The 27,618-nt window shown below is 46.4% G+C and overlaps 3 protein-coding genes across 3 annotated transcripts; 2 read left to right on the plus strand and 1 right to left on the minus strand.

Moving 5' to 3' along the window:
* Nucleotides 1-122: 122 nt before the first annotated feature.
* LOC135809176 (COMM domain-containing protein 6-like) lies at nucleotides 123-8,278 on the plus strand. The gene is made up of 8 exons (XM_065322461.1): nucleotides 123-273; nucleotides 359-417; nucleotides 1,436-1,501; nucleotides 2,198-2,274; nucleotides 5,021-5,132; nucleotides 5,667-5,720; nucleotides 7,459-7,611; nucleotides 7,950-8,278. The coding sequence occupies exons 1-8, from the start codon at nucleotides 240-242 to the stop codon at nucleotides 7,998-8,000; spliced, it is 606 nt and encodes a 201-aa protein (XP_065178533.1). The 5' UTR covers nucleotides 123-239; the 3' UTR covers nucleotides 8,001-8,278.
* A 1,012-nt stretch (nucleotides 8,279-9,290) lies between these two features.
* On the minus strand, nucleotides 9,291-15,974 carry LOC135809177 (A-kinase anchor protein 1, mitochondrial-like). The gene is made up of 4 exons (XM_065322462.1): nucleotides 14,487-15,974; nucleotides 12,856-12,923; nucleotides 10,854-11,032; nucleotides 9,291-10,078 (listed from the first exon to the last, which is right to left on the minus strand). The coding sequence occupies exons 1-4, from the start codon at nucleotides 15,731-15,733 to the stop codon at nucleotides 10,013-10,015; spliced, it is 1,560 nt and encodes a 519-aa protein (XP_065178534.1). The 5' UTR covers nucleotides 15,734-15,974; the 3' UTR covers nucleotides 9,291-10,012.
* A 362-nt stretch (nucleotides 15,975-16,336) lies between these two features.
* On the plus strand, nucleotides 16,337-27,384 carry LOC135809179 (WD repeat and FYVE domain-containing protein 2-like). Its single transcript, XM_065322463.1, has 12 exons — nucleotides 16,337-16,640; nucleotides 16,784-16,851; nucleotides 18,212-18,285; nucleotides 19,179-19,233; nucleotides 20,811-20,961; nucleotides 21,461-21,573; nucleotides 21,806-21,932; nucleotides 22,912-23,017; nucleotides 23,246-23,350; nucleotides 23,738-23,868; nucleotides 25,740-25,848; nucleotides 26,677-27,384. The coding sequence occupies exons 1-12, from the start codon at nucleotides 16,474-16,476 to the stop codon at nucleotides 26,719-26,721; spliced, it is 1,251 nt and encodes a 416-aa protein (XP_065178535.1). The 5' UTR covers nucleotides 16,337-16,473; the 3' UTR covers nucleotides 26,722-27,384.
* The last annotated feature ends 234 nt before the right edge of the window (nucleotides 27,385-27,618 follow it).

Here is a 27,618-nt window from a genome sequence, read left to right on the forward strand (position 1 = left end):
TTTCCTGAACATGAATCCTGAATGGGATTCGAAATAAATCAGGTGTGGTGTGACTGTGATCATGGTGATGTGGACGCCAAGGCGGCTTCGCAACAGCCTTCGCATTTTTGGTTTTGCCGTCATTCGTCATTCGTGTGTCACAAAATTAAATCCACAAACCAAACAATAATTATTTGAAACTTTTTACAGTACTGATTCAGTGATTGTAGGTTTGTTTTCGAAATGCTCTAGGAGCGATCATGGGCGAAGGCCTCCTCTCTGACATCCCTCTGGGTAATAGAATACTGGTGGTGTATACGAGGAGCACGGAAAGGACTGTGTTTTTAAGATTCATGTGTTGCTGGCTTGACCATTTCAGGATTCTCGGCTGCTGCAGAAACGTTGAACAAATTACCTCAGGATTGCTTGGCTGAGCTGGTAAGCCTGCACGGCAAATAAGTAGTTGATTTTATACTGTTTACTTTACACCATCGTATAATGTACAGTCCTACACTGGTTATACGAACACGTTCGGGCGAGCTTTCTTGAGGGCATGTTCTGATAAGGCGCATCGTTCTGATTCTGATCATCTATGCCCAACTACATAACTCGTACATGTATTTTCACTCTTTCAATGCTTACTTGGAGACAAGAAATGGATTATGGAAAGGAACACAGCGAACTTCACTCGTTTTAGTCTCTCAACAGATAAATATAATCTCAACAGTACATGTGACAGATAGCACCGAGGAACTGTAATGATAGTGTCACGAAGACCTATGATTTCAATACTAAATGTCGAACAGATGGAGAAGACGATAAGCAAGTTCCCAGTCCTCCTAACTCACAAATACCAGAAGGGCCACGTCCGTGACACCACATGGCAGCCGTGCGACTGCTGAGCAGAGCGTGAAAAGCTTTCGCACACCAGTACAGTTGATGATTGCCGTTCTCTTCACCAGGATAAACTCCCATATTGAAAAGGCGCAGTGAGTCCCTGCAAACTCCTGAATGAAATGAAATCAAGTTAGCTTTGCTTCGAATTGTGCAATGCACAAATCAGGTTCAGTGACTTGTTGGCGTTGGTCAGCTAGAGGGAGTGCACTGCAATTAGCATGGTGAATGAGAGGGAGTGCACTGCAATTAGCATGGGGGAATGAGAGGGAGTGCACTGCAATTAGCATGGTGAATGAGCGTCTGAATGTGTACAAGTACAATGTGTACGGTGCCAGGAACTACCTTTTAGACAGTTTACTTGCTAGTATCGGGCAGTGTGACCGTGGGGCTCCTTGTGAATCAAGCAGCCCTTGTGTAAATAGATCCGATCTATGAGCAGTTGACGGCGACTCACTGAGCCTCTCTATTTGCCGATTCTCAGACGTTCTCCAGATGAAAGGAGGCTTGCAATGTGATGGTGGTGTTTGTGTGTATTGTCTGTTCTTCACTCCCATTGCAGTGTTCTGAAGTTCTCCGCTTCCTGCAATACAAAGTGGGCACCATTAACATTGTGTCATTTCAGCAGGTACACCCTTGTGACTATAATTATCTGCATTCAGTGTGCCTGTGTATTACACTATAGTGTTTTGAATGCGTGGTGCACCGATGTCGCCCACCCAGTGCATGTAGCACTGTACAATGTATGAAGAACCAAGTGATCAAGTTTGCTCATGCTTGGGGCATCACAGCAGTTAGGGCCCGGTCGCACATGCACTCGAAAGTAGCGTATACGCTGAAGCGAGGTCGCAGGAGCGAAAAATACCATGGCAACGGCGAAAAGCGGAACTTCTGCTTCAGCGGAAACTCCAATCCGCTTCCTCCAAAATTTTCGAAGCGAGACTGTCGCTTCTGCGGAAGCGCTTCAGCGGAAAACACCACGGTCTGCTGTTTATGGACTTGCTACGAGAAATTTGTATGCGTATGATGTCCATGCAACAAGAATGCGTGCAAGTCATTGACCTCATCTACATGTATTCTCCGTACCGTATGCACCACAGTCCACTTTACTCTCACTTTCTGCCAAAGTAAGAGTTGTGCCCTGTTTGTATGTGTGACCATACACACGCGGTTTCGCTGGAGCGACACCAGGCTCGCTGCCGCCGAACCTCGACGCCGAAGCGAACCCCAGTGCATGTGTGACCGGGCCCTTAGAGAGGTGATGTTTTGCAAGCAAGAGCGGCGATAATGGCTACTAGTGTTCTTTTCTCCTTCTTTTTTCTAGACTCTGGAGGAGAGACAGTGCTCTGTTAGTAAAGAGGCTCTGCAGAGTGGTGTCAATGCATTGACCTTCGTTTTTCGGTAAGTGAAGAAACAGCAGACAGTGCAATGCATATTGAGCAAAACCTATCTAGGCACTGCAGCACATTTCCATGATCCAGTGGTATGGGTTATTATTTGCAGGGGTGTAGGCTGACTGGTTCATGCCATGCTCGGGAGCCAGGTAATTCAGATGAGTTTGTCGCCGAACATTGTGAAACTGCCGTGGGCGGATACCAGGCATGCTCCACCCTGATAGCCGGCAACCACTTCGAATGCACCCTGGGCTGTTCCCCTGAGCTCCCTTCTTTATTTTTATCTTTATTCCCGTAGCTATGCAGAAGACGTTACTTCAGTAACGTCTGGCGCTAGCCAGGGTCCACACAGCTTTAATTTGATGTTTGTTTGTGGCGGGCGGACATCCGTCTGGCGCTATCCCGTACCTGTCCCGTATCATCAAGGTGTGTATTTATGCCGCCGGCATGCCTGGCGCTATCCCGTACCTGTCCCGTCCCGTATCATCGATCCCAGGTGCCTTGGGGCGGGATCCCGGGTGCCATGGGGCGGGATCCCGCCTCGCAGTGCCAGCCCGCTTGACATGTAAACGCACAACAGGTTTTGTGTGGATTTGTGTGCAAGGCCGAGATCCCACTAGCAGGCTGGCTGGCCCGCCTGTCGACCAGCCCGGGAAGCGCATGTAGGCCGATAGCATAATAATATATAACGTATATAGAGAACTCTCGCTATTGTGTGTAACGTATATAGATGTATAGCAGGGAGTCGTATTATGTATACGACTCATTTGGTGTTTGTTTGTTTGTGCCATCCATCTGGCACTATCCCGTACCTGTCCCGTACCATCAAGAGTACCGTACCATTACGAGAATGAGTATGTATGCGAAGTGTATCGGGGGAATGCATGCAGGCCGATAGTGCAGTGAATCGAGCATTCAAGAGTTGCGTAGTGTAGACACGATACCGGTCAAGCGAGCTAAGACAGAGATCCTTGTCGTTAAATCTGTCGAACCAGGCCTTAAAAAAGCGCCTTAGTCAAACTGGCTGTTTACGAGTGTCCAGGTGCGCGCCGCGTGTCAAGCATCGCATCCTGAGAGAAATCTGCATGCACCGCCGATAGTGCAGTGCATCGAGCATTCAAGAGTTGCATAGTGTAGTTGCGTAGTGTAGACACGATGCTGGTCAAGCGAGCTAAGACAGAGATCCTTGTCGTCAAATCTGTCGAACCAGGCCTCAGTCAACCGCATCTGATCTGTCTCGATAAGCGGTACGGCTTGGAATGTGAGTATTTTCCGTTTGGAGACCTGCGCTGGTACATGATGAGGGCGGAAGCTACTTACAACAGGCGCGCGTCAACCGCATCTGATCTGTCTCGATAAGCGGTACGGCTTGGAATGTGTGTGGCATTATGTACCTACATGTACATAGCATCGGCGTTTTGCATGGAAACATCAAGCCGTTGAGCTTTGCTGTTGGCGTATCGCAGAACGGCACGCCCAGCGCCAAGGAGATTGACTTCGGCTCGGCCAAGCGTATCGGGCGTCAGTAACAAAGGAGGCGTAGGCCTGTTCGCGGACATGCTGCAGTTCCGTTGTCCCGAGGTGGCCCACCTACCGAGGGGCGCCGAAATGGAGGCGTAGGCCTGTTCGCGGACATGCTGCAGTTCCGTTGTCCCGAGGTGGCCCACCTACCGAGGGGCGCTGAAAGGAGGCGTAGGCCTATTCGCGGACATGCTGCAGTTCCGTTGTCCCGAGGTGGCCCACCTACCGAGGGGCGCCATGCATTCGGCCATCAGCAACAGTTAATTAATTAAAGGGGAAGTTAAGGCAAAAATCAAAATTTCACCAGTTGTAGTCTTCGGGGTGCTGAGTCGAATGGTCGTGGTCCGAGGAAGCTGAGACGCTCCCTTCCTACTTAAATCCCAATCGAACTCGCGCATTTCCATCGAAACTCGTATCGTATTGTATGGAATATAATTTTACTTCATTGGCTCAACAGGTCAATGTAATACTACAAAAAGCCAGAAAATCCGATTATATGGAGATAAAAAGGAAAAGAAGGAGCAAACCGAAAGTGGATGAAGTGAGAGAAAAATAGCAATCCGCAATAAATTCTGCAAATACTTTTGCCTAACTCATTCAAACTTATTGAAATGTTTTGCAATACAATGATGTAGCCAATCAAAGGAAAACACATTTCCATCAGTTCTAATAACATGCACGATTAGCTAGGCAAAAAAAGCATAGTGAAGGGCCCTGAGCTTCCAAGCTCTCTCGTTTGAGGGATGACCCAGAGGCGGGTAGCCTATCCAGGGGTTCTCCACTTGTGCGATATTGAGTGGGTAGCATAACAGGGGGGGGGGGGGGGGGGTTCTGCTTGCAGTAGTTCTTCAGGGGGAGGAGATATTAGTATTGTGGTGTTTTGAATGTTCTGTTGAAACTATCTGAGCTCTTACATGTACCAGTACTACTGTAAATGTATCTTGCTCCTGCTTAAAGTGAATGCATCGGACATGGCACTGAAAGGGAGGCGCAATATAATGTGGCAAACCATGCCAGGTACAATGTACATGTACTAGATTTACTAGTGAAGATCCTGCAAAGCGTATTCTGCATGTATGGAGTAATATTGTGGTCGAACGCATGTCTGTGCCAGGCAGTGTGTGTCTTGGTCAGATGTCGCCATGTCAGTCTGCCGTCCAGGCTTGGAAGTTTCCATGTACGGTTCTGTACGTCGTATGGATGTTGCTTCTTTTCCTGTTCCCAACCATCAGGTCGGCGGCAGCAGGCCAGGCCTCTCCTGATGACTTGCTTGCTGCATTGCAGGCTAGTCGGATATGGAGCGACGCCTCACTCGCTGCCATCAAGAAGCTATGGCATGTACAGGTAAGACACAACTCCGATCGCCCTCATCTCATGGGCTGAATATGTACTGACACGTTTTTTGCTTCCGTATCTTACAGTACCGGTACCGATATGCGTTTGGTGTGAGTACCACCGTGCATTGCACTGATTGCAGTGACATTAATGCACAAATTTGGCAAGTCGTTGGGCAGGTGGTTCTTAACGCCATTAGGACCATATTGGCTTCCCATTTCAGCTCAGCTACTTTGCATTCGCTAGAAAGATGTTTATATTCAGGCAGATTTTAAGGAATTTTGAAAACGTTATGAGCTGGTAAACCATGGTATTGGGGATTTGGGATGCATGTGTTGTGCAGAGTGTGTTTGCATGCTGCGCTGCAAGAGTTCTTTGAAAGTTTGGGGAGTGTAAAGAAGAGCATCAGTAAATGAAGCCATCAATAGTTCTTAAAAGCGGATGGAGCACTGTGCTCTCTGGGCTATCTCTCTGCCCGAGCAGAATTGTATCTACTTGGAAGTAATGGCATGCATGTATGTATGTATGTGTGTATGCCTCTAGGGTAAGCTTCTCATGGAGGGCTCTGCTGCCAGCAAGATTCTCAATGTCGGGCAGGTAAGATCTCCCACGCGTCGCTCCTTCCTAGAGCAACGCATGTGCAGTAGTATGTATGTATATAATAATTATTACCTGAAGCCGAGTGAATATGGGCGAATATTCACGAGGCTGAAGGTAATATTAGACTTTTACCTCTCCATATTCACCCTCTCGTCCCTAAAACCCAACAAACGAGTCCTGTTGGTCATACATGTACATATACGCAGAACTAACGTAAGTCGTTGTTGCTTCACTGAGCCTTCAGACCGACTGGCGTGTTCTTGCCTGAATCGGAGGGCGGCGTGTTCAGAATCTTGTTCAATCGATCGTGTACACGTACTGGTGCATGTGGCATGGGAGGTGACGACCTTGGAGAACACGCTCGTGCCAATCACCATGGAGAACACGCTCGTGCAGCTTTGTGGCGGAAGCCAATCATTAGAGAGGTTTCGTTTCACGCGAAGATTTGACCAATCAGAGAGAGGTTTCGTTTCACGCGAAGATTTGACCAATCAGAGAGAGGTTTCGTTTCACGCGAAGATTTGACCAATCCGCAATCATCGCGCCAATTCGGGAGTCGGTTTATAACAGCGAGCCAAGCTGTTCTACCCTCACTTCTTTTCTTTTTAGGCAGCGCTTCGGAGCTGTTGTGTGCCCCAGGAAAATTCTACGCTAACGTCCTTGAACAGGGCTGTTCCGAGTACAAACGAAATTCCTGGCTTGTCGCTTGATCCGCAATCATCGGGCCATTGACATGTTGAGCGTCCAAAACCTTGTTTGCTCGCTGGAACGCTCCGTCTGTGAAGATGCTCACTGTCAGCACCTGGTCACATGCGGATCCAGCGGCAATGGCAAGCAAGGAATTTCGTTTGTACTCAGAAAAGTCCTGTCTGCGGAAGTGTGCGTAGACATTTTCTAGGGCACTCGACAGCTCCGGTGCGCTGACTGAAGAGGAATCAAGCGCAGCACCGAGTACTGCTCTCTTTACAGTACAATGTAAGTATCGAAAAGTGGTGAATATAAGTGGTGAATATAAGCGGTGAATATTCAGCAATATTCACCACTTATGTAGATGGCCAATTGTATGTGGGTGAATATGGAGTGAGGTATAAGCATGTATATATGTACGTGATTGATTGCAGAAAGGGCAATGTATCAGTGCTGTTTAATTTGATGTGTATATTGTGGTGTTCAAGCGTGGTGCACGCCTTTGGCCACCCGTACATCCACCACCAATACTCTGGCAATAGCATATGGGTCATGTTATTCGAGGCACACCGCCTGTATTCACCTCTACCTGATGCAGGGAGTGGTCCGACTGCTCATCAGGATAATGCGGAGAGGATGTTTGATGGTAACATCATACTGGTCTTTACGTTACCACTCAGACTGCATTTCTTTTCTTCTTCCGAGTTTATTCACGTACGTGTATCACTTATGTACTCGCATACCGAGGCTGGGATAGCAGGTGCAGGTACCAGCAATGGCCAGCCCTGGTAGTCCCTACTCATTTAAATCATGAAGTGGAAACGCAGACAAACAGTTCAGGCACACCTACCGGCCACCTACAATGTGTGTGTGTGTGTGTGTGTGTGTTTTGTGTGTGTTTTGTGTGTGTTTTGTGTGTGTTTTGTGTGTGTTTTGTGTGTGTTTGTGTGTGTGTGTGTGTGTTTGTGTGTGTGTTTGTGTGTGTGTGTGTTTGTGTGTGTGTGTGTGTGTGTGTATGTGTGTATGTATTCACATGCTGGTGTTGCAGCTATTGAACATTGACTGGAAGTTGGGTATGGCTGTATCCAGTAGTTCATGCCGCGGTCTCAATACACCATTTGTAACACTTCTCCTGCGAGTAGCAGAGCCGTCTGGCAACATCATCGAGCGCTCCGTGGAAATGAGCGTGCCAGAATTTCAGGTCAGCTGGCGTTAACTTGTTAGATATGCTGCATTGTGCTTGCTAATACGTGTCTGTACAGTTGTGTTGCGTGAAATGGCTTGATCAGTTTGTAGGCATACACTGTGCTCTGCATCAGTTGCAGCAGCAGCAGCAGCAGCAGCAGGAGTGGCATAGCAAAGTCTGCTGTAGTCTTAGTCCAGTGCTATGCTTATTTTGATCATTCTACTTGCATGGCAAGTCTCGCGGACGGTCTTTGTTGCCAAAATATTATGCCGTCATAGATTGTGCGGGTGCAGTCGGTGCATGTGTACGTGTACATTTGTCAATGCCTGGCACTGTCTCCGTCTTCTGTACAGAACTTTGCACAAGAGATGAAGTCAATGTCCGGAATGTTGGCCACTGCTTAGTTTCAACTCCTACACTCCACTCCGCTGGTAATCCTTTGCAAAGGATGTTATTGACAATGACAAAATGTTTACTGTCCTAAGTTTGACGTCTATTCACGTCACACACCGTTCAGGTGCATCCTTTTATTTTGCTGCTGGGAAGCAAAGAAATTGTACTTCTAATGCATTTTGATCACTACTACTTATACATGCGTGGGTGTTAAAAGCCTCTTCTTTTGCATGTTTGACAATCATGACTGTAATGCAGCCAGATCTAATAATGAAAATGTTGAATTCGATTTCCACTCGCCCAATGTCGTTCTTCTGCTGGGAGGTACCATGTAGCACCGCTTGCAGTAAAAATACCAGTCTCTTTCTGCAGTGCTGCTCAATGAAATCCGATCGCGTAAATCAAGTTTGTACTCTACACCAGTTCCCATCGCAGTGTTCGCAGTACAGGTCCAGGCTTGGCATTCACTTGCTTACTTGATCGGATTTCATGGAGCAGCACTGTAGTAGTATTCACTGCAAGGTACATGTACTTGTAGAGAGAGAGAGAGCGTGCTGCACTCAACAAATGTATGTAGCTGCCTGCATAGTAGGTCAACACATCACATGATGCACACAGAGTACTAGTAACTAAACTCTTGAGTTGTACAGTTCGTGTTGAGAGAAACTCAAGATGCACTAGACAAGAACTCGTGCATCAGCAGAACTTAGTCGGGTCAACACATCACACTGCTGTATACGATAACATCCGTTTCCCTGCACGTGTTGCCTTTTGCTGAGCAACACACGCACGGCATAGAAAAATGCTCCACAAAATGCCAAATGCACACAGGTACTAGGTAGGCACATACCGGTACATTGTATGTGAGTGAGGCCTTACACATGTGTGCAGTAGACTGTCGCGAGTTGTGCCACTGAACTTTTTTTTCTCACCTCAACACACACTTGTCTGCCCAACGCATGTGGTGCACAGACAGTCTCTACTATTGATTTGAATCAGTGAGCAGTAAAACTGTATTTTACTTCTGCCTGGTTTGAACTGTGCCTGTAGGTTGCATGTGTTACCTCCCTGCTTTGGGTTTTGCTAACAAACTTGTCATCAAAACAGTTCCCCACTTGGATCACTGGGCGCAAACATTCTACAGTGCTGGCCGGTGAAATTCACTCTCGTGAGCACAGTAGCGCCAAGTGCTGCATGGCCAAAGCACCATGACTGAGCACTGCGTGAATGGAATGCACACTTGAACGCTGGATTCCCTTAGTCATGGGGGAGAATTGCACTGTCCAGTACTGCAGTAGTGACTAGGGAGTACAGAGATGGGTGTATCTCTTTTTCCAGGAGGAAAATTATAATTATACTTGTAGTGGAATAGTATTTGAAAGCAATCAATAGAAACTCAGCTCAAAGTCAAAGATAGATGTACAATTATGATGGTCTCTATGCAATATGCACCTTCAGAATGGCATGTATGGGCCAGGCTATTCAAAAACGGTGCATGCGCGAACACCCTTGTCTTAAAAATCAATTGGAAAAGGAAAGCAAAACGATTGCCTATGCTTGCAGGGAGGACAGCAGCCATTATTAAAAAGAGAATACACACAACTTCAATGGTAGGTGACACATCAGTCACAACTTTGTTCTGAGAGCTAGTGGATTGAGATGGTACAGTGTGGGTGTGCGCCCGTATGTTGGTATGATGGTATCAGCCCGGCAGATAAAAGCACATTCGTCAGCATTGACCGGGGAAAATATAAACAATTCTGAAATCGTTGGTTGGTATGCTTGAAAGTAGGTTGAAGAGACACAAAGCAACCTTGACACAAGTGCGTAAAACCACACAAATACTTGGCAATGCAAATAAGACAATCTAATCCTGGCGCCTTGCTGGCTGTCGCTGCCGATTGGAGGCCAACCTGCACTCAGCACATCCGAATGTTTTGATGCGAATCAAACAGGGATTTCCACACTTGGTGGTTTGATGCGCTCAGCGGCTGATGATCTTGATGGTACTGTCTTGCAGAGGTTAGGCAGCTTCAACCCATTTGGCACAGCCACGTTCCACCAAGCTGCGGTTGACAAAGACTTGCTCCTAGCGAGGCACACAATTGAACAGAGAGAACAAAAGCAGTCGATTGTGTGACCACCCGGAGCAGTCACCTGCACTGCCGGGAGCCGCACGCTCCCAGTAGTACTTGCTTCACGGATATGTCAACGGAGTATGATGACAGGAAGTCCAAACATTCGGATATCGACCATGAGCATTTTTAAAGACAGAACGTGCAAGCTTCCTAGAGACACACTAGATATCACTGACTAGTACCGGCATACGTATCATAACAGCGAAACTTCAACCTATTCTCTGCCCAACCTATAGTAGCGAGGTATTCTTCCCACTATCATTCCAAACATATCGTACTCACTTGATTAGAAGCCCCTCTTGAATAATAGCCCCCCCTACAAGGACTGTTTGAAAAAATACAAGCCCCTCTCGAATAGAAGCCCTGACTACTATTCGCAAAGCATGGGGTGACCAGGTAGTGCCATGTATGAAGGTCAAGTGTGCAAAAAACATCTCGTGCATGTTCTGGTCGACGTGTGTGCAAACAAACTCGGGAACGAGTTGCTGTGAATATGAAAGTTTTAGAGATTCGATTGGAATACTGGAATGGAATGAAACAATAAAAGCCCCCTCAAAATTGGTATTGAAAAAATAGAAGCCCCCGGCTTCTAATCGAGTGAGTACGGTAACTACATAAGAAGGCGAGGGTTCAGAAGAATCTGAAACCAGACACAGGTAGGAATACATAGCACGGAAACAGCCTGCTATACATGTACGTGGACGAATGCGAGAATTAATCACCAACCTCCTGCTTATCCAGTTTGAGATACATCTCAACACAGATAGGTGTGTCGTTGGCGCTGTCGAGGTGTCCATTGCTGCTTGATGTGGTAAGCTGGCGGCACTGGATCTCCTTCACCATAATGCCTTCTGTCAAGAGTTGAAAGACCTGTGTGGGCAGCTTGTCCCAGGCATTGCCATCACCTTTCAGCAAGGCAAGAAAGAAAGCAGGGTAAACAAAGTTAAACTGTGCAGCTTGCAGCTGGAACTCACGCACAAGAATACAGGTTAATTGGTCCGATCCAGAACATGATTGAAATAGAACAGGGGTGGTGTTTGCTTGGCGTGCACTGGCTCTGATGTGTACAGAACACGTTCTGTTCTGTACACTTATGCTCAGCCGGGGCTGGGGCAGCCAGAGACGGTTGCAAACAGCGAGTGGTAAAGTGCCGTATTTTACTACTCCCTGGTTGCCCAACCCAATGAAAACCACGTCACGACATTACAGCACCATTTCTCGCCCACAACACAAACATGCAGTTCGAGATGCTCACACCGTCACACAGAGCTGCTGTGATATGCAGCGTGAACACAGATTACACACACTCTGAACTGGCCAGTACAGTCTGCTTGTGCACTCTGAACTGGCCAGTACAGTGACAGTGTACAGTGAACAGTGAATTTTACTTTGTTGATTTCGAATTATCAGCAGGAATCCCACACATTCTCTATGAAAGCGGATTCCGTGGGACTTCTAATAAGCCGTACTTGTCCAGTTCGAGGTTCGAATTATCAGACACAGTTACTGTTAAGTCTAAAAAATTCGGCGCTCTTAAAATTCAGCCTCCGAGGGCGAAAACACATTTCGGCCGCATTAAATGTTCAGCCTGTACTGCTGTTGCCGGTATACGCTGTCACGCTGAAACTTGCAAACCAAATTTCAGCCGCGGCATATTTTAGGCCTAGACGGCCCAGGCCGATAAAAGCCAAATATAAACACCGGTATGCACCGAATATTAATTTTGTTGATTTACAGTATGCGGGGATCGCATTGGCTGGATCTCTAAAGTGGCACAAAAGTCAAACTATTTAACGAGGTAAACCTCCATCGAAAACATCAGAAACGTTAACTAAAACTTTTCCTTCTCTCCTATATTCTAGAGCTATAAGAGATGAGTGTGTGATGACATTGTTGGATCCGCAAAGTGAGAACTGCTAATTGCTAAATTCGAGACTCGTTAAACTTTCAACTCTTACAGTAACTAAGCCAAATTCGTATTATCAGAATTCCACCTGTATACAACTGTCAACTCGAACTGTCCCAAATCCATCTTGTGGAAATGTGGTGCCCAAAGCTGGCAGCCATCTAAAACAAGTCCCATTGCAGCTACACTCATACTTTGCTTATCCGGGCGGTCCGGGACCGGGCACTGCCCGTAACTCCGAATCACATACATTTTGATGGGGAAAGGCCAGAAATATGGCATATGACGTCACTATTTCCACGAAAAGTGACAAAAGACTGAAAAGAGTAGTAATATTTCCACTAAAACTCACCCAAAGGGTGCCCCGTAGGCCGAAGTGCTCGTAACTTCGGGTTCCGGATAACCGAGGTATGAGTGTACTAGTACCAAGAGTACATAACCAAGAGTGTGCAACTCCTATCACGAGCTGCGATGGGTTCACCCACGGCGGAATTTTTTTATTGCGTCATTCTTTGGCTGAAGTATGATCAAGTGCGTATGCTTTCCCACGCATTTTTAGTAGATACGGTGAGAGTTCACCAGGTTCAGGACACATCGATCTATAGTCCGTTGTTCTGCTTCGACTACCGTAGCTGTGATGTACAAATTCTTTGTACTTTGATCTCTGGCTACGCATGATGGCATCAGCGAGCCAAACAGCCGCCAAAGACTGATGTCATAAAAAATTTCCGCCGTGGGCTGGGGGATCGTCGAGTTGCACACTCTTGGTTATGTACTCTTGCTAGTACTCACAACCAAACACAGAGCGAAAGTCAATCTTACCAAAGCGAGGTCGCACATGGGCTAGCTGACACTTCACGGCCTGGAAAGGCACAGCACAGAACTCATGCCTGAGAAGAAACAGGAGAAAAAAACAATTTAATAATTAAAATATTGATAGGCACACATAACCATAAACTGGAAACAGCAAACATCTGCACACTAGAACATTGCAGAAATAAGCCGTACCAAGTCTCCAAACCTAGTTACAATCCGCGACAAGCTCAATTTGATAGCGGTCTATCAATGGCTAACATCACGCTGACCCAGAATCCAAAAGGACTTTGCTCCCTGCTAGTGGAAACTCCATTTTTTAGGGTGTGCTTCCCTGCTAAAATGCCCTTTTGATGACATTACTCGAACAGTACATACACAAGCTTGTGCAATAGAAACAAACAACTCAGTTCCTGGTACCCCAATACATTATGCCTGTTTCTTCTAAAAAAAAGCAATTTGGTCTTTGAGAAAATGGCATGTTTAATACTTTGATAAGGAGATATTCTCCTTCTTTCTCATGCCTATACCGTGGCAATGATTCTGTGTAGAAGTGCTGGCCTAGTGACATCATAAAAAGGCATTTAGCAGGGGCTGCACACGCTAAAAATGCAGGTGCCACTAAGCAGGAGCAACATTCTTTTGGATTCTGGCTCAGGGTGCTTTCGACCATTGATGAATCGATCCAAATGGACGTGGACATTGAAAACTGGGCACGCACAATATTAGTTTAAGGGGAAGTTAAGGCTAAAATCAAAATTTCACCAGTTGTAGTCTTCGGGGTGCTGAGTCGATGGTCTTGGTCTGAGGAAGCTGAGACGTTCCCTTCCTACTTTAATCCCAATCGAACTCGCACACTTCCACCGAAACTGGGTGACTGCGCCCTACTAGATGGGGATGTGTATGCAAAATGTCACTAAAAGCGCCATTTCGTTCTTATAAAAGCACGTATGATCGCGATTGGCCCATATGTAGTAGTCTTTTGGATGCTGAGTCGACTGGTTTTGCTCCGAGAAAGCTGCGATGCGGCGTTCCTCCTTTATTCCCAATCGAACATGGTTGAACAAGCGGGCACGTGCTCCTGCGTACCCAAGTCACCTGGTCACCACGCCAGCAAGCGACAACTTTCACACCAAGGTTCAACTCGAGTGACAGGAGTGCACCCAAAAAAGGTCAAAACAGGCTGTAAGTTGTACCCTGCAGGCGCTAGGCTGGCCCGGTGACCAGGTGACTGGTGTACGCAGGAGCACGTGACCGCTTCTTCAACCATGTTCGATTGGGAATAAAGGAGGAAAGCTGCATCGCAGCTTTCTCGGACCAAAACCAGTCAACTCAGCGTCCAAAAGACTACAACATATGGGCCGATCGCGGTCATCCGTGCTTTTATAAGAACGAAATGGCGCTTTTTGTGAAATTTTGCATACAAATCCCCATCTAGTAGGGCGCAGTCACCCAGTTTCGGTGAAAGTGCGCGAGTTCGATTGGGATTCAAGTAGGAAGGGAGCGTCTCAGCTTCCTCGAACAAGACCATTCGACTCAGCACCCCGAAGACTACAATTGGTGAAATTTTGATTTTAGCCTTAACTTCCCCTTTAACTTAACTGAGTTTAACTCTGTCCATGCAATACTAAACAACGTACCTCAGTGGCCGTACAACAGCTTTGGAGACCAAGATCTCTGCACCAAAGTCAACCAGTTCCACCTTCCACATTTGTTGCTCGTCCTCGCCGACAATTACGCCTCTCGCCCATTCGGCCTTGACAGGAACAGCGCAGTAGGACCCAACAGTCAAGTCCTCATAATCAGCTCGGCTTCTCACAGCCTGATTGTAGAAGGCAGTCATGAACTGAGACAGTTCGTTCAAGCGGCGAATCGAACCGTCCTTGGACAGGTGGACGCAGAACAGGCTCGGACTGTCCAGGTGCACAATAGCAACATCGGTCAGGCCACGCTCCGCTGTGCTTGGCCACTGTGCATATCCTGGGTGAGGGCATCGGTCACGCACATACTCTTCTTTGTCATTCCGGAGTGTGATTTGGATCTCGGCGATCGAAGGGAACCGCTCCCCGATCTGCTCCATGACTTCCTGAACGGCCGCATGACGACCGGAAACGGTACATATCTGAGCATCATTCTGTCCGTGCTTACCCTGGCGACCCATATCAACCGATGCACCCATCTGCTGCAACTGCTTGATGTTGCGTCCATTCCTGCCGATGAAGCGCCCAAGCAAGGCGGCATCCACCAACAATTGAGTGCGAACGGTCGAGTCTTCGGTTAACGGTGTTGTCCGCTCGTAGCGGAATACACCAGGTAGATACTTGGTGTGAAGAGGTGATGTTGTTAGGCCGGACGTGCTAGTACAACGAGGGGAAGTCATGCTGGATGATGGAGATTCTGCAGTGGGCATGGCGGCGGTAGCTACAGCTGATCCACAGTTGTCTTCTAGTTCTGGCATTGCATCAGTTGTAGAGTCTGCAGCTGCAGCACTGGCTACTGTTTTTGTAGGTGCTGGAGTAGGCTCTTGGGCATAGTGTACGCTTGGTGAGCTGCCAGTATCACGTATCGTGGGTACATTACCGACATGAGCAGCACCTGCACCGCTAGTATCCCGTGATGAAACAGGCTCTTCGTCCTCAGATGCCGGTGGTTCAGCAGATGCAACCTGAACATCGGGAATAGGCTTGGGAGCATCGGTGTTGCCAGTTTGCTCACCACTACTGTCGGCCGCAACTTTTCTCCGCACTGCACTGCGCTGTGCAGGTCTCCTGGCACGGCTTGGTCTACTTTTGCTACTTGTTGAGTTGCTGCTATACAGCCAATAGAACAGTCCAACAACGCCAACTGCACTAATGGCAGCGGCTACTACTACAGCACGTTGCTCCATGCTCTGAAGTACGAGTACTGCTGCAGCATTCACTTGCCAAATCCTGATGAAGGAGAATGCTTGAGAAGAGCTATCAAAGCACCTGTCCAAGTATTGCCAGCTCAGCCACCAGCTCTCCCAATTTTATCGCCAATCTATGACTGATAAATGGGAAACTTGCCAATACCAGCACACTAACAAACACTACAATTGTAAGACATTTGACCGGCACCTGGAAAGTTAGTTATGGTATTTGTTAGTTCTGGTGACCAGGCAGGTGACAGCAAGCGTTTGTTTGTGCTTTTTTGAACTCATTTTTTTTTATTCTTTCAAAGAGCAGCGCACGTGCTTGGGAACGATTGGTTTCCATGGAATCCGACAAGCGCCGCACGGTGACCATGTGACGAGTGGTCAAAAGGTCGAGATCTCTTTTTCAGTTTTTGCGCTGGCGTAGCGTGAGTTCATGACCCACTGCACCGCGGCGTACCGGTGCACCATACACAAGTACAGTGCCGTACCAGGCCTGGTAGTGGTAGATCTACCGCGTACCGGTACCTGAGTGAGGCTGGGCCAGGAGAATCTACTGACTGACTGTCTAGTCTGTAGTGTAGACTCTACTGAGTTATTGAATTTTTTGTTTTTCGAACTATTAGTATTACTTTGTTGACATTTTCAGGTCTGACCGACGAGGCCAAGTTAGTTTCTTACCATTGGGAGTTTGGCTGTTCGTCCTACTGCTCTGTTCTGTTGTTCGTGATGTGATGGCGTCTGCGGAGGCTGGAACTCGTAGCGCATCTTCCAGCTCAGATGGAAAACGTCGAAGAGCAAAACCTATTCTTTTGAATAGATTGGAAGGATGTTCTGGCACGGTGAATGCCGCCATGGCCATTCCTCACGAAGACGCTGTGATCAGTGTATCGGAGGATGCGTGAGTTTAATCACTATGCTCGATGTGTACATGCCTTGTCTTGTTGGCACAGTCTCAGTACTATTGTACAAAGTGGAAAATAGTATTTACACAAGAATAAGCATGTTCAACATGTTCTGTTGGCTTTGTACTACTTCATCCAGGACCATTCGTGTTTGGCTGAAACGGGACAGCGGTGACTACTGGCCCAGCATTTGCCACGCATGTCCATGTAAGAAGCAAAGTGTTCCATCATTTCCATCATTTTGTGCGTGAAGGAAAACGACTTTTTTTGGGGGGAGGGGGGCATTTTTTGTTTTGTTTGAAGCCATGCTCAGCTTGCATCTCTTGGTACTGTAGTACCAAGAGTCCATAATGCATAACCCCGAGACTATGCAACTCTGCATACGGGGTTTGGTACGGCGCACTGCCCACATTACGTAGCCACAAACTGGGGAATTAGCTGGGGCATTGCGTCAATATTGATCTGCTACGGTTTCCAGCTACCAAGTTCGTTTTCTCTGAGACTTTTGGATAATTGTGTATGTGATGCCTTGCACACAGGCATTGCCTTTAAACCTACCGTGTTACATGTGAAATCATTGCGCCTAGAGTCCATCAAAAGATGAACTAGCTTTTGGCTAAAAATGGGTCAAAGTAGCGAAGAACAGGATTTCAGCCAGGTTTCCGCCCCATGTTATCATGGAAAAATCGAACACTGGGCACACAAAATGCATTTCTTGTTGTGGTCATCTTAGTGGAGGCACAAAGGGTTAACGTATATCCCAAATCCGTAGGTTAATGAGAAGGTACATGATTGTGCTATTGTATGCTAACAATCTGGGACTTCACAGGCATATCCCCATGTAACATCAAGAGTACATAGCCGTGAGTATGCAACTGTGATCTCTCTATGCGCCAGATTTGTGGGGCGCTGCATTCATTGCATTATGCAGCTACATTTGTGCACTGCGGAAATCATACACCACTCTTTCCCTGTGGTTTGAATCCAACTTTCGTACGGAAATGGAGTTCATGCACCCGAAATTTAGAGGTCACATCAATACTCGAACGAAGCAGGGAAATATAGCTGTGCTGGTAGAAGAGATTGCGGGTTTTAGTGCACGAGTAGAAGGTGTGATGCAGGCGAGTTATGTAATGAAGGCAGCATGTCATTGACCCATAATCACAGCTGCATACTCTTGGTTATGGACACTAGATAACACTTAGGTGGCAGTACTCTAGTCCCCCCCCCCCCCACACACACACACACTCGCCCAATTATAAAAAATAATATTGTACTTGAAAATATTCATTGGTTTGAGGGAAAGATGCGAACGGGGAAAGTCTGAAGAAATGTTTTACTGTCACCACCAGGACTCGAATCAGGGACCTTCGCCTGAGGCCAACGTTGCTCTAACCACTGAGCTATGGTGTAGCTGTCATCCCAGCAGAGACCGTTCAACATCTTCTTCAGACTTCGAAATTCATGTTTTTGAAAATACCGTAATAATCCCGGGGCTTAATTACAGGTGTCCCCTGGCTATGCTGAGTTGCATCCATGGTATACCTCCACTCTGTGTCTCACACAGGTCCAGCATCGAGTATGGACTATGACGGAACATCGAAGAGGTTGTTTGCAGGCCTCGAGACAGGGACAGTCGTGGTAAGGCTGGAACATCTCCTCTCTCTCTCTCTCTCTCTCTCTCTCTCTCTCTCTCTCTCTCTCTCTCTCTCCCCCCCTCTCTCTCCCCTCTCTCTCTCTCTCTCTCTCTCTCTCTCTCTCTCTCTCTCTCTCTCTCTCTCTCTCTCTCTCTCTCTCTCTCTCTCTCTCATACACACACACTCACACACACACACACACAGCAGAAATGTTCATGTGTCAAACTGAAACAGATATACCCAGGTTCATTCTGGCTCTGGGCACTATTCCTAGTTTTATTCCTAGTTTTGCACAGGTTTAGGACACTTTGATATAATTATTGTACGAGTTGCAAGTGAAGTTCCTGTAATGGAATATGCTGTTGGATCGTAAATTCCCACTGTGATGGCGCAATACTGACTAGTTTGGGGTTAAACTAAACGCAAACGACTTTGAACTACCGTATCTTCCGGAGTATAAGCCACACGTTAAACACCAGTAATTCACCCTTTTTTTCTTTTTTTGAAGTTTTTGAAGGCTTTAGTATCTACGAAGATCAAATTAGATGTCTGCATTTCGTGACAAAAAAAATATGGGTGCGGCTAATACTCCACTGTAATCCGGAAAATACGGTAATTTGCAGACCTCCAAAAGGTCCAGGAGGATGAAAATGTAATAAGTGCCAGCCTGGACACGCTGTAAGTAGATGACATATGCTGCAGGCAGTCTCCAACAAACGCATAGTCTCCATTATAGGCTCGGGGTATAGGGGGGTTACGGGTATTGAAAAAACTATGAGCACAGTGCTTATACTGTAGTAACGTTGGAGAAAAGGTGTCTGGTAAGTCACCGTAAGTGAGTTGAATATGGGTTTGCATTTGGTGGTTCCATGCTGTGTTATGTTGTGTCATCTACAGGAGTTTCTGTTGGCGGATGATCTCAACCGTATGACATTGAAGCGCAGCTACTCAGGTGAGAACGGGGTTTACAGTAGTAGCTTTCGGAACAGTATGGAATTCAAACGTATCATTCCACACCTGCAAAGACCTGTAAAACTAGTCAAGGGTCTGGGATAGTTTTGAAAGATGATAGCTTTGCTCGTACTGTATTATGATAATTACTTTTCAAAGCGAATACAATGGTGATTAACACGGCACCAAGTAAGTCCTTATAACCGGCACTTTGGCGGTCAGGTATTCGACTTGAAAAGTAATGGTACGGAAGGCCTACAGTCCATTTCTAAACTATAGACGCGTGAACTCATACGTACGAGTCGTACGTACTGTAGCGCACGACAGCCGTGAGTTTTGCCTGAGTGTTTTCTGGTTTTCAGATGTGTTTTTCAGGTTTTTCTTCGTCGCTGCGGGAAATACAAAAGATGCAAAACACGCAAAGTCGCAAATGAAAAGGTGTGAGGAAAGTCTCAAAAGAAATGAAAGTCTCAAATGAATCTTCTTCTTGTTTGCATTTTCTGAGTGCCTGACTATAATGGCTTCCAAGGCCCGTAAGAATCTCAGTGATGCCGAGAAAGATATGATTAGTCGTGTTCATTGTTTCTTCGAACAAGAGCTAGATTTTGATCGAAGCTTGAGTATCCGAAATCCTCGTCGTCGAACTCACCTTGCAACTGGCGTGAGTGAAACCACTGTCACTCGTTGTGTCAGGCGAAGGGAACAGGGAGGCTCAAATCATATCAAAAAGAGAAAATATAATTATCATCCCTACTGTATTTCACCCAACAAGATCCAAAACATGCAGAGAAGAAGAGAAAAAAAGGCAGGAGGCGTGATGGGATTCGAATGCCCCACACTTGTACTGGAAATCACGGATCGAAAACATGAGGCTACCAGGACCCGTACAAAAATGCACCCGCGATGGTCTGGGCGCAGCACTGTCTCAGCAGGAGCAAAAATCCGAAACAAACTGGTCAAACCCTTCAAAACAGGAATTACATGTAAAACCGGAAAACCTGGCCTAAAAATAGACTTCATTTGTAGCGAAAACAAAGTATATACAGTGGTCCCTCTATAATCCGGCACCATTTGTGCCACGAAAATCTGCTGGATAAGGGAGGGTGCTGGATTAACAAATCTGATTTACTACTGCAATGTGCATGAAGAGGACATTTTGGCTACTGAAAATTGTGCTGGTTTATCGAGGGTGCTGGATTATAAAGTGCCGGATTAGAGAGGGACGACTGTAGCCAGAATTGTGAAGCGATGCAGAGACGGAATCTGGAGAAAAACTAATTTTTTTAAATGAATCCCATCGAATTTTGCAAAACACTACGCGTCTCTAGTTTTGAAATGGACTGTAGTTGATTCGTGTGCTGAATTCTTCATACTATGATAATTCTATGCACAGAACCACTGCAGTACTGTCCTTTTTTTCTTATCTGCTTACACGATCGATTGCGAGCTGCGGCTACTGCGGCTCTGGCCTGCTTTGTGTTGCTTTACTGTGGTAGTATGTGCTGTGCCGTATAACAATGTGACTTGTATAGTAGCTCTCAATGTGCGTGTTTTTCTCTCACTCCTTATGTCGGACAGCTCACATGGCTCGTGTGACGGATGTGTCGGTCTCCTTGGACATGAACTATCTGCTGACTGCTGGCCGCGACAAGTACTTCCAGTGGCACTGCACGGACACTGGACGGCGGCTCGGTGGCTTCAAATCCGATGCTTGGTGCACCGCTGTACAGTATCCTCGCTTCCGCTCCTGTAGCAGGGGGGGGGGGGGGGGGGGTTCTATGGCCTTCATGAGCTCTCCAGAAGAGCAGTGTATATTGCCACATTCCGTGTACATACGCACTAAGTTTTTCCGACTTTTAAAATGGGGTGTGTCACTGCAGAGTTTTAAAATCACAAGGTAGGAGTGTGGGTGTTCTGCCGGCTTGCAACACCCTGGCCTCGCTGTGCGGTAGACGTCCATGAATGTTATTGGGAGCTTCTGCGAGTCCCCCGTCTAACTGGAAACACTGCCATTTTGCATTCTGTGCGTACTCACTCACCGACAACGGCTTGGTATCGCAAATGACGAGGCTACACCTTTGATAAAACAGACAACGGATAACTTGTAAACCTTTGGTCCTTCTTTTTTCACTACACCTTTGATATTGCTTTCATTTTTTCGTGCTATAATTATTAGCTTTTGTTGCTATGCAGAGCTGATATGTTTCCTTCACTCGGGTGCCTGTCAGATTTGACCCAGTCACCAGGTATGTGTTCGTAGCAGACTATGCTGGACAAATCAACGTTTTGAAGCTGGAAGAGCAAAACCTCTCACATGTAACTACCCTCAAAGGGCACTCAGGTACGCCATACCAGTATTCATTTCCGTGTGTTGATGTTACATTGTATTGTTGGCATGCTGCATAGGCCGTACGTACACCTGTAAAATTCAGCTCATGTACTAGTACTGTATTGCTATTTCTGGTTATGTGTATAAGGATGACTCTTGGCGGGCGGAAACTTGTTGTTTTTCTACAATGTAGATGTTGGCCTTGTCCACTTATGTGCGCATTGTTCACCTTCGTTGCTTGCAGGCAGTATTCGCAGTCTTGCCTGGGATCCCGACAATCGGTTACTGTTCTCAGGAAGCTTCGATGAGTCCATTATTGTCTGGGATATTGGCAGCCAGAAGGGAACAGCTTTGGAGCTACATGGGCACGTGTACGTTGAATACTATAATACTGCTTGCTGTGCTGAATCTGATTGAAGGGAGTGCTTTTGGAAATACTGCATGCATGTGTGTATGTGTCCATCTGTTCAGATACATCTGTTGAAATATTGTGTGTGTACGTGTGTGTGTTTGTGTGTTTGTGTGTGTGTGTGTGTGTGTGTGTGTGTGTGTGTGTGTGTGTGTGTGTGTGTGTGTGTGGCAAAAAGAAAAGAAAGAGAAAAGAGAAATAGGGCTTTATTGGCCCAAAAAAGCTGCTCCGCCCAGCTGTGTGGTGCAATACCAGGCGAGAATAACGTTAGTGGTGTGCTGCTCTGCCCAGCTGTGTGGTGCAATACCAGGCAAGAATAGTGGTGTGCTACTCTGCCGAGCTGTGTGGTGCAATACCAGGCGAGAATAGTGGTGTGCTGCTCTGCCCAGCTGTGTGGTGCAATACCAGGCGAGAATAGTGGTGTGCTGCTCTGCCCAGCTGTGTGGTGCAATACCAGGCGAGAATAGTGGTGTGCTACTCTGCCCAGCTGTGTGGTGTGCTGCTCTGCCCAGCTGTGTGGTGCAATACCAGGCGAGAATAGTGGTGTGCTACTCTGCCCAGCTGTGTGGTGTGCTACTCTGCCCAGCTGTGTGGTGCAATACCAGGCGAGAATAGTGGTGTGCTACTCTGCCCAGCTGTGTGGTGCAATACCAGGCGAGAAAGAAGAGAAAAAAAGTCAGCCTTGCAAGCTGTTCAATGCTGTAATCCCAGCACTAGTTGCCATGTTTAACACAGCGCGTGACAATGGGCCATGCCCGAAAAATAGGTGAACCTGACGTGACGTTTACAGGCGAGAGACCATGTGTGTGAGTGTTTGAATTGAAACAAGTAACATACTGTGTTCATATACAATGTAACTGTTAATGTGTGTAAACTGCGCACAAACCTCCAGCGAATACAGTAGCCTGATGTTGTTGTCTTCGGTGGTTATTCTTCTGCAGTGAGAAGGTGCGTGGCCTTGACTTTGTGCCCCATGCAAAGAAGCTCTTCTCCAGTGGAGATGATGCTATGCTGATTGTCTGGGACATGACTGCCGACAGAAAGGAAGTAAGTGCTGACAAGTGTGATCCTTCTCCTTCTTTTCCCAATTCACGGTAGAATGCTTTGTCCGGTATTTGGACTTGTATTCGTTTGTATTTGTGCAGGCGAAGCAGCGAGTCTTTTTGTGGGAAAACCGAAATTTCCACTGTCATACTTTGCTCAGCAGAGGTCCTTTGATTGGCTTGCTAGACTTTCTTTCTGCCTTGTTTTGTTTTGTGTTTTGTCAAACTACAGACACCGGAGTGGACAGAAAGTGACACGTGTCAACGTTGTGGATCTGCCTTCTTCTGGAATTTCAGGGAGATGTGGGCAACCAAGCAGCTTGCAGTAAACCGACAGGTGTGCAGTGTGTTATGCATATGCGCTTGTGTCTGTTGGCCAGTCTACGTCCGTGCTTGTGACTTGTGTGCCTGAGCTAATGTGTCTGTGTCTGTCTCTCAGTCTGTCAGCATGTGTGTACGTGTGTATAATGTGTGTGTCTGTGTCTGTCTGTCTGACTGACTGTGTGGTTACTCTTTAATAGCCAACACTGCTATCAAAGAGAATCAGCTGGTGCAGTGTACAGTCGCTCCACTGATCTGTTTCACATATTTAACTTGGCTCTGTCAGCTGATCTACATTGTGTTGTTACTGTGTTTGAATTCATCAGCCAGGTTTGTTGTGTTGTATATGCGATGTGCTTGACCGATGCTTGTGTGGTTGGGCATTTCATCTTCCGTGTTCCAGCATCATTGCCGACGCTGCGGTAAGGCCATGTGTGATCCCTGTACCATGAAGACGTCGCCCATTCCTCCGCTTGGCTTTGAGATGCCAGTCCGTGTGTGCAATGATTGCTTCAAGGATATGGATGATTCCGAGTAAGTTGAGATGGCGCAAACGAGCTGCTTGTAAATCTGTATTTCTGGTATCATATAAGTGGACACTGCCCAGTCCCTGTCAGTGTGCAGAGTAGTTCACTCACTTGGGAACAGAATAGAACAAGTTGTGTGCTTTGACTCCGAGTTTCACACTGAGTCAATCGTCAAACAACACTAGTAACTGATGACAGCTGAAATACAAACACTGAAGGAGATCAATCCACTCACTGCGTAATACAACATATTATTACATGTATACTGTATAGCTGCAGTGGCGTCCACTGCATGACTGTGTCACTGGATCTCTCGCATCCAGTGTTGATATTTCAGTTCTCACCTTGTCTCCGGTTATTATTGTTGTCTGATGATTGCCTAAGCGTGATATTCGAAGTCACGCGTATAGCTTGTTCTCCTCTGCTCTCTCGGTGTATGTTCCTGGTTATGGATACCGCAGTGTAGTTGAGTTGTGTGTATTTGTTTGAGAATAGCAAAATGTCTACAAGAGATGGCACTGAGTATGGCTCAGAATCAGTCTAGTTATAGTTGCAGACAGCTTCACTGCATGCGCTGTTCTGTATCTGTGTGGCTGATATACTTGTACAGTAAATATCGGATATAACGTGCCCCTTTGATTTTCGAAAATTTATCACTATATCCGGTGCATCACTATAGCCGATTTGCATGTTTGACCGACACATGGCACATGACTCCACATGAAATGATGCGTACACGCTGGAAAAAGCACGCCGAAAGTGCATGCATGCTCCGCGGACTGTGTACCAGTGCATGACACAGAGCAGTGCATGGCAGTGCAGTACGAGTACAGACTGTACATTACTTCCATACATCATGTGGCATGGCTGCTTCTTCAGCGTGTTCTCCAAAAAAGCCTGAGCTGGATCCGTACTCACGTAGATCTACTCCGTGTCCAACGAGTTGCGTAGAGCCAGAAATAGACATGAGTGGCTGTGTACGTGAGTTGGCAACATCATCGTGAGATGCAACACAGCCAGAAACGGACAAGATCATGCAGAAAGATACAGAAAAGGACAAGACCATACAAAGGGAGCGAGGGGTAGCGCAGCCAGAAAAGGACATGTGCATACAGAAACGGACAAGAGCATACAAAGGGAGCACATTGCAAGGGGTAGCACAGCCAGAAACGGACATGTGTGATCATCACTCTTGATCATCATGATCATTATATGCGATATTTTCCTGTACATTTGATATGGTTTGCTTCCTGAAGTCCATCACAATAAGCGATATATCGGTATAGCCGATAATAGTGTATATAGTGATATTTTAGCTGTATTTTTTCTGATTTGATTTTGATTTTGACGTGTTCTATCACTATAACCGGTATATCATTATAATTATCCGGTCACTTTATAAACGATACTTACTGTACGTGTATGCCCTTTTTACCGGTATGTAACGTTCTGACTGGACCTTCGCTGCTATGTCATAACTACCGTATTTCCCCGTAAGTTAGTTCTCCCCAATGACTTAGTACCCCCTATAAAAAATACACTTTCCACTGCCCAGATTATCACCCCGAAAGACAGTTCCCCCCGAAAGATAGTAAGTTCGTACCCGTCCTACATGTACAGACACCGTACAGTACATACATCATATGCACGGACACTAGAGTTGCGCAGGCTTCCCACTGCGTGTCATTTACCCCCGATAAAAAAAGTACTCCCCGAAAGATAGTACCACCCCCGAAAGTTAGTACTCATGTGGCTGCTAAGTTCAGTACGTAGTAACTTACGGGCAAATACGGTAAGTTACTTGTTCTAAAATGTGCTAAAACGAGCTCTTCTTTGAACCGTTTTACATGTACTATTTCTACCATGCCATGTCTGTAGGAAAGTGTCCAAGGCGCAGTTCTTTGAGATGAAGCATCGTGTTTCATATCTGCAAGTTGACCTTAGCAAGAGAAGATTGATTACCAGTGGATTCGACAATACCATCAAGGTTCGTACCAGTGGAAGTTGAGAGTGCTGTCAGACTGCACAGTGGCCTGCCATGTGGAAGTGCTCTTGCTCTCTTCCTCTCTCTCTCTCTCTCTCTCTCTCTCTCTCTCTCTCTCTCTCTCTCTCTCTCTCTCTCTCTCTCTCTCTCTCTCTCTCTCTCTCTCTCTCTCTCTCTCTCTCTCTCTCTCTCTCTCTCTCTCTCTCTCTCTCTCTCTCTCTCTCTCTCTCTCTCTCTCTCTCTCTCTCTCTCTCTCGCTCTCTCCCTCTGACACACACACACACACGCACACGCGCACACTTGTGTATGTGTACATGTGCTCTCCCCTTTTCTTCTTCTCCTTTTTTTTTTATCTAGCAGTGAGTTTGGAAAGACAATGATAAGTTAGATCCCTGGCTCAATTTTGTGCCACCGCGCAGCACTGTTGCGCCTTTTTGAAGGCATGAGTCACTTGTATGTAGTGTACAGTGAAATGAACTAACTCTTGTCAAAGTTGTCATCTTCGTCTATAATAGGGACTGTGTTAGTAGTGGAGGCCTTTGTGAGTTGTACTAGAGAACATGCGCTATTCAAAGTGGCACTGTCGGGTTTGTGTCTGTACAAGTGGCGAGTATCCAATAGTCAGAGCAGAGGGGAACAGCCTTGGTCATGGCTGTAGTTTAGTGATCGTACATTATCTTGGTTTAGTGTGTAACTGTACAGTGGTACACTTGGCGACTTTACCCTTTCTTTCCTGTCATCTCCTTTGTGCCTTGTTTCTTCTGTGTGTGTGTGTGTGTGTGTGTGTGTGTGTGTGCGTGCGTGCGTGCGTGCGTGCGTGCGTGCGTGCAGATATGGGATATAAAGTCACTCCTAGATCCAGTCCCCTCCAACTAATCCTTGTCTGTCCATACGCATTTGCCAGGCAGTGTTCATATAACTTCACAGATATTTCATTACCAAAACGCGCTTGCATATTGATATTGAGGCCACACTCCTGCTATGATCTCTAAAAAGTTGTCTGTAATGAGTTTTGCCATTGACCCTTCCCTGCATCATGTTCTCCTTACTGATTTTACAAAACGTTTCTGTTTCTGCATGGTGGCATTGAAGCTGGCCCATGAAATTATTCTCATATTCCTCTGTCATGTTGCTGATCGGGGTGTCAGCAATATCTGCTCTGTAGTCTCTCTCGGAATACTAGCTCATGCATAAAACGACTTCTCCATTGGCAGAAGGACGAGTTGCCTTCATATTTTTTCAATTTATCATTTTGAATTTGCCCGAAATTGTAGCCTGCTTGGGTTATGTGACATTGTTGTTCTTGTCTAGTTTGTATTGGCTTTTTGCCATTTTTTATCACGTTCTTCTTACTCTTACATTTACTGTCATTGGTATTTAACCGACAGCGTGTTGTCTTTTCTATCGTTTTGTCACTACGCACACAGCAACCATTGAAATCGGATTGATTTGGCTGTACATGACTTTGTTCTTACTCTCTTCTTTTTTTTTGAACTGGATATACTTGTACAAAATTGTTACCCTTGTTGGTCCACTGAATGTGATCTGCAGTCTTTTGCTTGAGAACTGGCAGAGCCTTCTCATAGTGTTTATGCTGCACTTCTACATGTATTTGTAGTCAACGTCACAGAAGTTGCAGCACATGTGTGCAAACACACTACTACGCAATATAGTAGTTACAGAGCCCTCTTATTATAATAAACTTGCACGTAAAAATTGAGGACTAATTGTTGTGTATTTTCCTCGGTCAAGCATATTATTAATGTGCTTGAC

This window comes from Sycon ciliatum, chromosome 2 (assembly GCF_964019385.1).
Source record: "Sycon ciliatum chromosome 2, ocSycCili1.1, whole genome shotgun sequence".
NCBI classification, from domain to species: Eukaryota; Metazoa; Porifera; class Calcarea; order Leucosolenida; family Sycettidae; genus Sycon; species Sycon ciliatum.